At 39.5% G+C, this 11,699-nt stretch overlaps 2 protein-coding genes across 3 annotated transcripts in view; one reads left to right on the top strand and one right to left on the bottom strand.

Moving 5' to 3' along the window:
- Nucleotides 1–620: 620 nt before the first annotated feature.
- On the bottom strand, nucleotides 621–4,744 carry LOC111266016 (protein Hikeshi). The gene is made up of 4 exons (XM_022843163.2): nucleotides 4,274–4,744; nucleotides 3,284–3,413; nucleotides 2,656–2,763; nucleotides 621–2,414 (listed from the first exon to the last, which is right to left on the bottom strand). Exons 1-4 carry the CDS (start codon nucleotides 4,307–4,309, stop codon nucleotides 2,089–2,091), a joined length of 600 nt encoding a protein of 199 aa, XP_022698898.1. The 5' UTR covers nucleotides 4,310–4,744; the 3' UTR covers nucleotides 621–2,088.
- Nucleotides 4,745–5,162: 418 nt separating this feature from the next.
- The window catches only part of LOC111265870 (mitogen-activated protein kinase kinase kinase 7), a 15,970-nt gene continuing 9,433 nt past the window's right edge, over nucleotides 5,163–11,699 (top strand). The window contains exon 1 of one of the 2 annotated variants that reach the window (XM_022842972.2): nucleotides 5,163–6,315. In XM_022842972.2, the coding sequence (XP_022698707.1) occupies nucleotides 6,208–6,315 (108 nt within the window). In that variant the 5' untranslated portion in view covers nucleotides 5,163–6,207. The remainder of the gene's footprint in view (nucleotides 6,316–11,699) is intronic. The other variant, XM_022842891.2, reaches the window with a different exon arrangement.

Here is an 11,699-nt window from a genome sequence, read left to right as displayed (position 1 = left end):
GATAAAGCTATTTATTCCGGCCGTATAAGCGTATTGAGGCAAAGGTGAAGAGCAAGGGGACAAATGTGTCGGAGGGTGGTACAAAAGAATAGCTGGACGAGAGAATGATGATTACTTGAAATAAATAGGCCCCGGAACAGATACTGAATGCTGTTTGTTTTATCCTGGGTAGACTCGATGATCTCATTTTCCACATAGGCCTGGTGTAAAAACAACAGCAACAAGCACGAGAAAACACAACCGGCATTTACATGTCCGGATATATGTATACACGCATATACATGCATGAATACAGCAAAAATGCTGATCGAGCAGTTAGCTCACTCGAGTCTATAGCTGATTAAAAAAAATGAGTGCAGAAAACTTGTCACGGTTTTTTGATTATGGCTCAACCCGGGCACTTTACATAAACACACATATACACACACACACACATACAAATGTGTAAGTGCGGCATATATCGCCTATGTCCATTATTATATGATTGAGAAACAACCACAATATAACAACAGAATGAATAACATCAATGATGACGATGATAAATTATATATACTCTTTTACAAGTGACCCAAGCCGACGACTGTGAACCAGTCACTAAGCTAAAAATAAAGCGACACCAATTATATCACACCTCAATTAGTCAAGCGTTTTTATTAGTGGGATTCTTTTATTATTAGTCTGTTTTTGTCTAGACATTGTCGATGAAAATGAGTACATATATATACGTACTCATAGATTTCGATTTATACAATGTGCTATGTCTTCTTTATAATAAACCGTAATATTAATTACACTAGTGAGTCGTTATCAGGTTGCTTGAACGGGGTGGACGCCAATCGCAATTCATATAGCACTTACATACCTAGCTCTACAGTGGGGAAACCGTCAGTCCCTGAAAGAATGATCATTTCTGGTCTGTGCAGCCATCCAATTTCTAATATAATAGCGTCCGAAGAAATATAGAAATTTCGGGTAATGCACGCAGCTATTTACACCATGAATAGAAGAAAGTGCTAGATAATATATATATATATATATACTAGTATTTTTTTTCAATTAAAGAGATCAAAATATTTCAAATGAGAAAATTATTTATATTCATAATTAATGAGTGTCCACATGTAACCAAAGTAATACGCAAAAAATAGAAGGATTAAATCACACAACGCTTAAATCCATCAGTTAATTAAAAAAAAAGTTCGGCTTCTCTTTTTCATGAAAGTTGTTTTATACATAAGCAGTTTTCAGCAGTAACGTACAAGTAATCTTCAATGTTGAAAAGTTAACCACACGTTGTTGTGCCTAGCATGGTGTATGATGCTGATTAGGTTAAAGTTAACTTCGTGTAGGTTTCAGGTGCAGTATTGGCGCATGGCATGCTCAGCAGTGTCGCCCAACGGAAAAAAGTTGGTACTTGAGGTTCAATTATTCACGATAAAGTAATGGGACCGTATTAAACACTGTCGAATTACTACGACTACCGATGAAACTAAAATAGCTAGACGACGATTAACATTAACAATCAGCAATCCAAGTTTGAAGGACTGATAAATTTTTCGACTATATGCTTTCAGATGTTGATTAGCAGCCATAGATAAATCACGTATTACGACAGTGTAGCTATAAAGTCTAACAGGTACACCATAGTTTATCTACTTAGTGAATATCTCTCGCTCCAATGTAGCAAAATTTGCTGGCATCGATACAGAGAGTACAGTCGAGGTGGCATAATATCTACTCCAGCGGAGAACTTAACCGTTTTTGTTAAAAAGGAATTATAATGCCTAAGTGTTTATACAAACACTCTCTATCCAATAGTCAGATTGGGTGACAAACAGGTATTCGCTCAGGAGTAGCAACGAAATTATGTTCTTCGACAATTTTCTGATAGAAAATCCGCCGTGTGGGATTTTTGGTCATATCGAATTGTAAATGGAGCAAAAGGTGAGCATAATTTGCGGTTATCTTTAGGCACGATGCGCACTTCATTGTGCTTCGTGACCTATAAATTTCAAAATGTAGGCTATATTGACACGATAATAAGGTTTGAGTTGTTTTCGCTACGTTTGCCGCTACCATCATGTCCTGCTAGGCTGACTGCGGCTGCTGTTTCCAAAAATTCGGATTTTGCTGAAGCTTTCGCTCGAAATTAGTATACCAACCTTCGAGCGTTCGAACAGGGAAAAACAGTTCGCCTGCTTGTCCAGGTACGGCGAACGAAGTCGCATAGTTGTAGAAACTTTCTAGCATCTTCTTTGAAAATTCTGCAAAGGTATCAACCGATGCCTGAGCTTTCTGGGCGTTGGCTCCCGAGTCCATGAACTTTATATCTGCTAGATTCTCCACAGAAATGCCCATCTGACCTACATTATGTTGATGCATTAGGCCGGAAAACGCGTGAGTATCCCCAGATGCTGGAAATCATGTAAAAAACGAGCAATGGTTGTTTGTGTTTGTTACTTATCAATGATCTGAAGTCGTTCTTTTTAGTCCTTTAACAATTGCAGCCCCAGTTATGTGCTATTCATAATAAACACAGTTCAGTTCGGTAATGGTAGTGGTTTTTATCCCCATTTATAGAACATAGCATAAAAATGCCGTTTTAAAGTGAGAACGTAAAGAACGTCATACACAAGCACAGTCTCCAACACTCACCTTGCCGGCTTTTGCCTATCTTAAAGATGGCACTCGGTTTATCATTGCAGATGTATCCTAGATAGTGCCAACTGCCTGTACCATCAGGATTTGGTATGTTGAAGTACACTGGAACGGACAAAAATATAGAACAGTGATTATTACACCGCATAAAAACTTTGCGAATCTAAGGCTGTACCTGCAAAGGTGTTTTTGGAATTGCGCCAATGCTTCATATCCTTTTCTTCTATTCCAAATTCGGAACTTTTTTTCCTTTTTGTAGAACAGTATTGAGTGGAAAAGTTTCGGCACATTCAGCAGGGCTACATATTTAGTCTGTGCTAATATATGAAGGTTCTCGGAACAAATTCTTAAGATTTTGACTTTTTTATATATATTTTTTTTATATATATATATATATAAGATTTTAAATTTATTTGTTAGATGAGTTTTGTGACAATCGTTAAAGTATCACCTAGCCGAAGTTATGCCTGTAGTTTTTTTTTGGTGTCCTTTTAACACACGTGAATAAAGCTCTTTATGTCGTTATGTCAAACATGAGAAACTATAATATTAATTATTATAGTTTGCAGAAATTGTATCACGTTTGATTATCAAAGGGTAGAATTAAAATCTGGAAAAAAACTACCTGTAGCTCCTAGCCCTTGCGGAAAGGGCTGTACACCCGTCATGAAGACTGTCACATAGTTGACCTTTAAAGGTTCTGCGATGTTCAGTAGAAATTTGTTTGGCTCCACCGACTCGAATTCTGTCTGGACCTGCATATCAGTACGACATGATAGACTAATTGGTCTCGTAAATGTACGCACTGATACATGGAGGGCGTTAACTACTGCAAGCCATCAGCCTAAAAATACTTTTCTCGGGCTTCTGAATAATTTACGTAAGCATAAAGAGTATACTACAACAACGATCTGCTTCAGATTATTCGTCATCCTAAGTAGGCTATAATTGAAAGGCTTTCGTTTCCGTACAGCCGGTTATTATGGTTTATGTTCAATTATTTTGTCGGTGACTTTGTTTACAAAGAATGATAGAAGATCTTTGGGAAGTTCAGAGTCCCAAAAATATCCGTGCAAGCATGAAAAATAAATCTATTTCATATTTGTCACGGTTTGTGGTTTAGAGTTCGCACTTCAAGCTTTAAAACTATTCTACATTAGTAGATTAGCTAATGGCAGCACTTGTTTGGCTATGCGACTGCAATATGGGAATATTAGACATTAATAATCTATTTCTGCAGATTCACAGACCCGATGATTAATTGGCTTGTTATTATGTGGCCCAATACACGAGATAAGATGGGAGATCTCGACTCAGTATTGCGAATTTCTAGAAATTTTGCCCCTTTGATTTACTTATCGATCGTTTTATACTGCCCTACCGTAGAATAATTTAACCTGAATATGGATCGACTATATAGTTAGCAGAAGTTCGCTTGTCGAATTGTTTCGCTCCCATAAGAACTTTTTCTTTCTTGCGAAACTTTTCAAGCAAGCAGTGAAAGGCACCGCATCTATTAAGCTGCTTCTCTTGTGACAGGTCAAATGATTTACGTCTACTGCTAACAATACCAAGGTAAGAGGCTATGTAAAAAAAAAAACGTTGCCTAACTTACCAGACGGCCTGCTACGATTACCCCGAAAAGGCTCATCTTCTCTTACACTCGTATGCTAGTACTTCGCTACTCCGACCCCGAGGGATTCTGGCTTTGTAATTTGTTTTAATTAAGTTGACATCAAATAAAACGGCGCACCAATTTTTCTTCTTTCAGCACATCACCCCGCCCTCCGTCAGATTCAATCGCACTTGAACTAATAAAGACTCCTTTCGAAGATTTGAAGTTTGAAAAGCCGATCTTGTTTCAGTAGCCTCTCTTACGAAAAGCAAGGGAAAAATCAATATCGAGCTAGGTTAGCTGCCGCCTCCCCACACTACCTCGGCGATATTATCTTTGTGTAGTTGTATGTGAGCGTGTTCGAATTATACGACAACTCGAACAACGCTATTCAGATCTACGATAACGTTCGCATCTCTGTTCACCGGCCAAAACATGCGACGCTGGTGCTGCCACCACTAAACCACTGTGTCGAGCCGACAGAACTGATTAGATGTTTCTTGTATTTTGATGCTTGTTCCATAAGTGTCTGCTGCTATGGTCTGGCAATAGGAAAGCTATGTGGCATTAGCACAGCCGTTGCTATAGGTCCGCGTGGTCCATTCACTTAGCGCAAGCCTTCCCACTTCTCGCTCTCTTTTGTACACCTTCGGAGGCTATTGCAATGTCTATTTTTATTACGATCTATCACTTCTCCCAATCAGCCCCCAATTTGTTCGCGGTAAGCACGCGTCTATAGACACACACAGTACGTAACGGCGCTGTCTGGTCCCTATCTACGTGTGTATGTATGTATAAGTGTTTGTGTATATGTATGTAAGCAAGTGTCCGTTTGCTGCGGTGTTGCGTTTACTATCGTAGCGTAATCGGGTTGGTTTTCATTGTTCCTGCTGCTAGCGACCGCTGCGCAACTAAGGGCAGCGGCGTCTCCTTTCACACAAACGTACACGCAAACGGCACGAGTAATGTTTGGTCTGTGTTCGTACTGCGGAGATAGCTGAGAAAGGGAAGGACCAGCCAGGGCAAAGTAGATCTGTTATACTGTACGGCTAGTCATACGAAAAACCAGCGGTGGTCACAGTCGTTTTGGCAGGCTGTAAAAGTTCTGAGAAGTCCCCTAGTTACAGCACACGCACGCGTACATAGACCGACAGCCAAACAAATACCTCTTAAAAGTAGTCTTGTCGTCGTGCCTGGCCACAGTGGAGCGTTGTTTTGATGCAGCTTTCGATTTTCCGTCTGTTTTTTGGTTCCGTGAACATTTCCTCGAGCTGAAGAAACAGGGAGTTGTTAACGGAACGAAGCTGGCGTGTTGTAGCAAATAGGTGCCTTTTCTTTGATTGATTGACTGATTGAGGTTGCTTTTAGAAGAAGGGAAAAAAAAATGAAAAACCTGCCATTACAAGTAACACTCATTCTTACCTAGGACAGAACCATCGTCGGTAAAACCACGCATTTATTCCCATGCATAAACGTAAGCAAATGATCATAGCCATCGTGAACCTGTCGTCTTCGTTCTAATCGAATTTTGAGCTCTATCGCTTCATTTTATATTCGCGATCCTTATAACCACGGGCTCTCCTTTCCGTGTTCAATACGCACGGTACATGACAATGAAAAAGATGTGCGTATGAAGATGTGACCCGATATCGTTGGCCGAAACGAAGAGCAACACAAACAGCTCTGTGTATATGCACCTACATGCGAACTAAGCAAAACAATTTAATGGAATAGTGTTGCACCGTATATCTGTATTAATCTGCAAACAGATGTAGTTCGCTTCTAAACGTGCGCAAGCGGATATCGTGTTTAGGTAGGGTATGTGCAACGATAGCACCTAACGCGGTCGATGGACAAACTGTGTTAGGGGTGGTTCGGCAGCTGTGCGTGTTGCCATATAACAACAGCAAGAACAATACGTCATTGATCATCCGATGGGTTCTCTCGAAGATGAGGAGGACCTTGTCCAACTGCTTGAAGAGCTCCGTCAGCGTCCGGGTGTCAATATAATCCAGAAAGGGATCGACTTCCATACCAGTGATGTAAGTGAACCTATCGTTGCCTTTAGTTGTTTCGAATATTCGGATTATTTGTTTGGACAGGTGTACGTGTTAATGTCTTAAAACACCTATACCTCTCGTTCAAGTCCCAATAGCGGATCGTTCTACTGCGTAGCGCTATAGCCTTTGCTCGTATGCATGAGTATAATGTGTATGCGCTTAGATAACTTAGGCGAATACCTCCTGCCAATCGTACCTAGCCTAATTTAACACGGACGACTCGTGTCTAAAATGAAAAACATTGAAAACACAGAGCTACGAAAACGTGACACGCCAAGTCGCGGTATGAACATGGTAAAACGGCTTCAGTTACGATTGTGATCAGTAAACGGCAACTTGACGTCGCCTAGGATGTTAAAACGACACCTGTAATAATTCAACCGAAATATTACGAGGTCTCTATAAAAGTAAGTGGAGGGCCCGGCGGTTGGTTAAAGTGGTCGTGCATTGCCTAGCATTTGCACACAATAGATGAACGCGTAAACTACTGGTACATACTTGACCACTTGATAACTACTTGACCATTCTCAGACTGCAGCGAGGTGCAAAACTTTACAAAAGTATAATAAATCTTTAGAGTTTTATGTCACTGGCATTGGGCATTGCTTGCAAAATATATTAGCATAGACAGAGAACCCTATAATTCAAACGAGTAAGCAATAGTGTTACGTTAGAAAACGAAATCAGCGATGATTCAGTCCTACGGTTATATGAGTAAATCAAATTTAACGCATTAGACTACTGCAAGCGAATCCGGCAGACTCCAAACCAGAAGCGCTTCGCGTTCTTCTGTTCTTTACGCGCTTGTTTCAGCGATTTGGCGGCTTCTGGACCTAGCATATGTAATTTTATTTATGGTGGCTCGAAGTAAGTTGGGGCATAACGACCGAAGTAGACTAGATCGACGTAAGGTGGGATGTACTTGCTTTTTTCAGTAAATGGAAAGCCCCGTAATTACACGGATTTAAACCGGGAGAATAGGCGAATTGGGGCCAACGTTGAGTAATCCTTTGCTCAATCCAGGGAGTAATTAAGGCATAGCGATGTTAGTTAGGCGTCGCTGTCAAGCAAGCACTCGATTGGCATGGCAACGGTTTATGAGTCTTTTCGGAAACTTGGGATAGCCAGCTGCAGTCACTGATGGTTATTTTCGACGAGTATCTCATGATTGCACTTGTTTTTTGCAAGTGTTACTATAAGCGGAAATTCAAAATTACCTGAAATCCGTACACGATTTTTCCAGAACTGCGCCATTCTGTCCCGTGATTTTTCTCCGGTCAACGGCAGAGGTTGAGTTGTGCCTCGTCCATGCCGACCGTGTGCTGCAAACAAGCTTTTTTTGTTAAGGGAAATTTCGCACATAGTACATAGAATGCACCATTTCCGCAGTCTGGAGTTAGTTTACGAGGGGCTGATTTCAGTCAGTTTTCGTATTTTCTTTATTTGGATTATAATTCTATTAAACATATGTGAAGTGTCTGTTTGTGCTCAGAGAGCTCTTAGATTGTAATTTCTAGATTCATGAAAAGTCTACTCGATTGTAACGATAGACTCGTCGCCCGTGTCCCTTATTGCTGGTCGATAATTCTATTCTCGAAACGTTTGCATTATTCATGCACCTTGTCTTTTCGTCTTACTGACCCTAGATGAATTTCCGCAACGCTGTGGCCTTCGAGGAAAAAACTGAATGTTGATTTTTGAGACTAAGTTTGTTTCTTTCAAAATCCACTTTTCCTGGAGTAAACTACACTGGTTTTTATTAGCAAGTTTACGGAAAATGGAATTATCTTCTGGTCAAACTTCCTCTGCTAAGCCCACCGGGTTCGCTTGTAACAGCCTAACAGCTATTATGCATAACTGCTGAGAATTATTTCGACATTTACTGCGAAATTCTACCACTGAGCCCACATTCAAGACGTTCATGATGAAGAAGCAAAAGTAAAGTAGGGTTAGAGTCAGCCCAACAAGCCGCTTCCTTTCAATACACTTAATTTCGCGAACAAAAGCCCCTAAAAGATTCAGACAATCCGATCTATAGCTATAAAATGGTTATGAAAAAGCTTTGAATTAAAAAAAACAACGGTTTCGTTTGATAATTGGGAAGGGTTTGCTTAGAATGACATTCTACCTCAGTGCAGACTCCTGAACAAAACAGAGTACAGCGAAATTTGAAAGGAAATTTTCATTTGCTTACCTATTCTACTTTCGTTCAGCTATTTCAAGCAAGAACTTCGTATGCAATGATCGGCTTAAGCTATCTTAATACGCCTGACGATCCTACACGTCATGTCTCATGCGACTGGTTAGGAGTAGTCATGAAAAGGCAAAGGGCTAACTTTTAAAGGAACACTAACATTTTGTTCATGTAGCAGGGACTCATTTAAATCTGCATTATAAATAATGTTAAAAATTAAATGCTGTAACCCTTGGCAAATAGATGAGAAAACCCCCAAATTCTCGAAAGGTACTGCAGATTTGAATTCTGAACGTGAAGGTTACAGTTGTTAGAATTCTCTTCATTCGTTACGTGCTCTACTTAGGAACGACGTATTAAAAAGATGAAATTTTCTTTGCTTTAAATTAATAAATCAATTTCTTCAAAAAAATCAGGTGTAAAAATCGCGTACACTTGAAGGGCTCCGCAAGTTCTTTTTTATTTCAGTGTTCGACACCAGAACGACGACCCCACTATGTGTCGTTCCTTTCGTTCAAATCTTTATATACATTTCGACAATAATCTTAAATGCAATACGATTCATTTAGATAAAAGCAACGTAATATACAGTCAATTTTGTGTAATAGTTCTAATGGTTTCGATACGCACTGAAGCTTTCCAGCCATGACGCTCTCTTAAAAAAGAACAACGAAGCAACTTTCGTAATAATTGGCTATTAAATAAAGACGTTTCTTTGTTCACTTATGTCTGCTTCGATTTCATCGTTGCAAAACTCGGCGAGGGGTTGCTTCGGTTTCATCGTACATTTCCTCTAATCGCCTTAAAAAAAACTTGCTATTCAATATCATTAGAAATTATATATTATTCCGTTATTATTATCATCATTTTTAGTACGACAACAGACGTATCAGTCGTGGTAATATTACTCTTCGTTAACTTATAGTATTCGACAGCATGAACATCAGTGAAGGCCTACAACGAAGGTTAAATTTTCAAGAAACGAGACATGGTCCTAGTAACGATAGTGGTATTGAAGAACCTCTAGTTGAAGGAACCGTAGGTTGTCAATAGCGAAAACATGTTAAAGAAGAAACCAGCATGTGACAGACTGTGGGATTCTTAGCCTACATTTTTAAATTTTAGGTTTGCGCTTCTTTAATGCGAAGCAGTCCTATGTGCTTCCTCTCTCTGATTAGAATAGCATTATGGTTTTAAAAGCACCAACACCCAGAAGCAATGACCTTTTAAGGGTAAGTTTGCTCAAAACCCGAGAAAACGCAAAATAACCCCAGTAGTATACGTTCCCAATTCCAGTGTACGTTTCCCTCATATATCGTCAATGTATTTCATAGGAAAACTATGTTCGATTAAAATTAGGCTATAAACATACGCAGGGATGCGTTCTACATCGAACGTTTCAACAACACGTAATGATTCTGCATTAACCCCCTAAGGTCGTAAGTTGTCGCAGTTCAACTTTGGGACTTACCTTGTACTGGCGATTATGAACCCGTTATGTCAAGCTCCATAATTTGGCCAGGCACCATTGAATGTTGCAGTGACAGGAATTGATGCCATTTTGATACTGCACTGATACTGTTTCAATTGTTAAAATCGAAATTCACGCTTATGACAGATGAGTCTGGCTATAGAAATCAGCAATTCATGGCATCTTTTTCGTTTATTAACGAATGATAGGTCCCGTGGTTCGGTATAGTTTAGGAAACTTCATAACCTTATATCGATATTTTTAATCTCGATTCCTAGATATACTACGTAACTCGTTCCTGCTAAGGCCTGGTCCAATGCCTGACCTTCCGCTAAGCAAATGGCGAATGCCAAGGAATCATCACATGATATCAACAAACAAAGCTATTCTATCTCAATTGTTATTCGAATTGCAGCCCTTTTAAATAATGCGTGAGTGGGTTATCTTTTCCTTGGGTTTAAGGTAAAGTCAAAGGTAGGAATTCATATATGGGTAGAAGCCCTCGTATGTTCATGCCTGGGCTATGGTCAGTGTATAAAAATATAATGCACATTGCATGGGAATAGCCAACTTAGCTGATTTAGTCTTGTTTTAGCATTCTCACTACTTCGCGTGCAATATATGGCCAAATAAGAGATACGGTGCGTTATTGTGACGCATTGTATATAATATTCATTGAGAGAGTACATATCCATAATTTGAACAATTACCGCAAATATGGCGGCAGGAAAATTGTCAATAAAATGTTAGTTCACTCGTGATATTTAGAAAACGTATGTGTTATGTGATTGTTATCAGCTTTAATATATATTCACTCAGTAATTTATATAATAATATTATCATCATTTACAAGTTTTTGTAAATGTTGCTTGCGAGCCAGGCGCGCCTCAACTTCGCGGTATTGAGTATTCTTGCATCAAAACAGTCAATCTGCCATACTAAGGAGAGCAAGCCGTGTGATGCAACTATTATTATTGTTGTTTTCTATCATATACCTACATCGCTAGCTGGCTTTCGCTTGTTGAAGGTGTTTTCCGCTGAACTTGCAGATATCATCAACGAGACTATCGACACCGATCACAGACTATCTGATTCTATTCACTCGAGCCAACGAGACGATGGTCTGAAGTAAATCAATCAATCGCTGCTTTTGCTATAAAACGTCCTTCATATTTGAGATATGGCAAAATGTTCAAACCGGAAAAGGTTGAAACTATTCTAATTATATGCTGGTAATTAAGACAATGCGTTATTCTAATACATACAACCTAGATATCTTATAGTATTTCATCATTAGGATAGTTGCTGAAGGTGTAACTACAACTAGTAAAAAGAAAGTTCGCGACGGAAATAAATCGACCGTAGGGATGATAAGGAGAAAAGTAGATTAGTAACTGAAATCACCAGGGTGTTCGGTGGACACGGATGCGAAAGCCGTCTTTCGGTGGCTGTGTAGCACGGAAGACTTTTGACCGGAACCAGTCTGGGTGGATCAATACACAAACATTTCGGGCCTCAAGTCGATGTTCCAAAGTGATTCCTTGTGGCGCTCTTTCTAGTGCGAGGATGAAATAGGTTTTATAATAGGTTGATTGTCGTCAAATAGCTGATAGTTAGAGATAATAAGACGCGACATTTTGATCAACTATTGGACGCCACTTTTAAAGAAACTCGTAACAATTTAAGGAGCCAATGACAAAT

Source organism: Varroa jacobsoni, unplaced genomic scaffold (assembly GCF_002532875.2).
Source record: "Varroa jacobsoni isolate VJ856 unplaced genomic scaffold, vjacob_1.0 scaffold_11, whole genome shotgun sequence".
In the NCBI taxonomy this organism is placed as follows: Eukaryota; Metazoa; Arthropoda; class Arachnida; order Mesostigmata; family Varroidae; genus Varroa; species Varroa jacobsoni.
The sequence above is the reverse complement of the archived record's forward strand: the minus strand, read 5'-3'. Positions and strand labels throughout refer to the sequence as shown.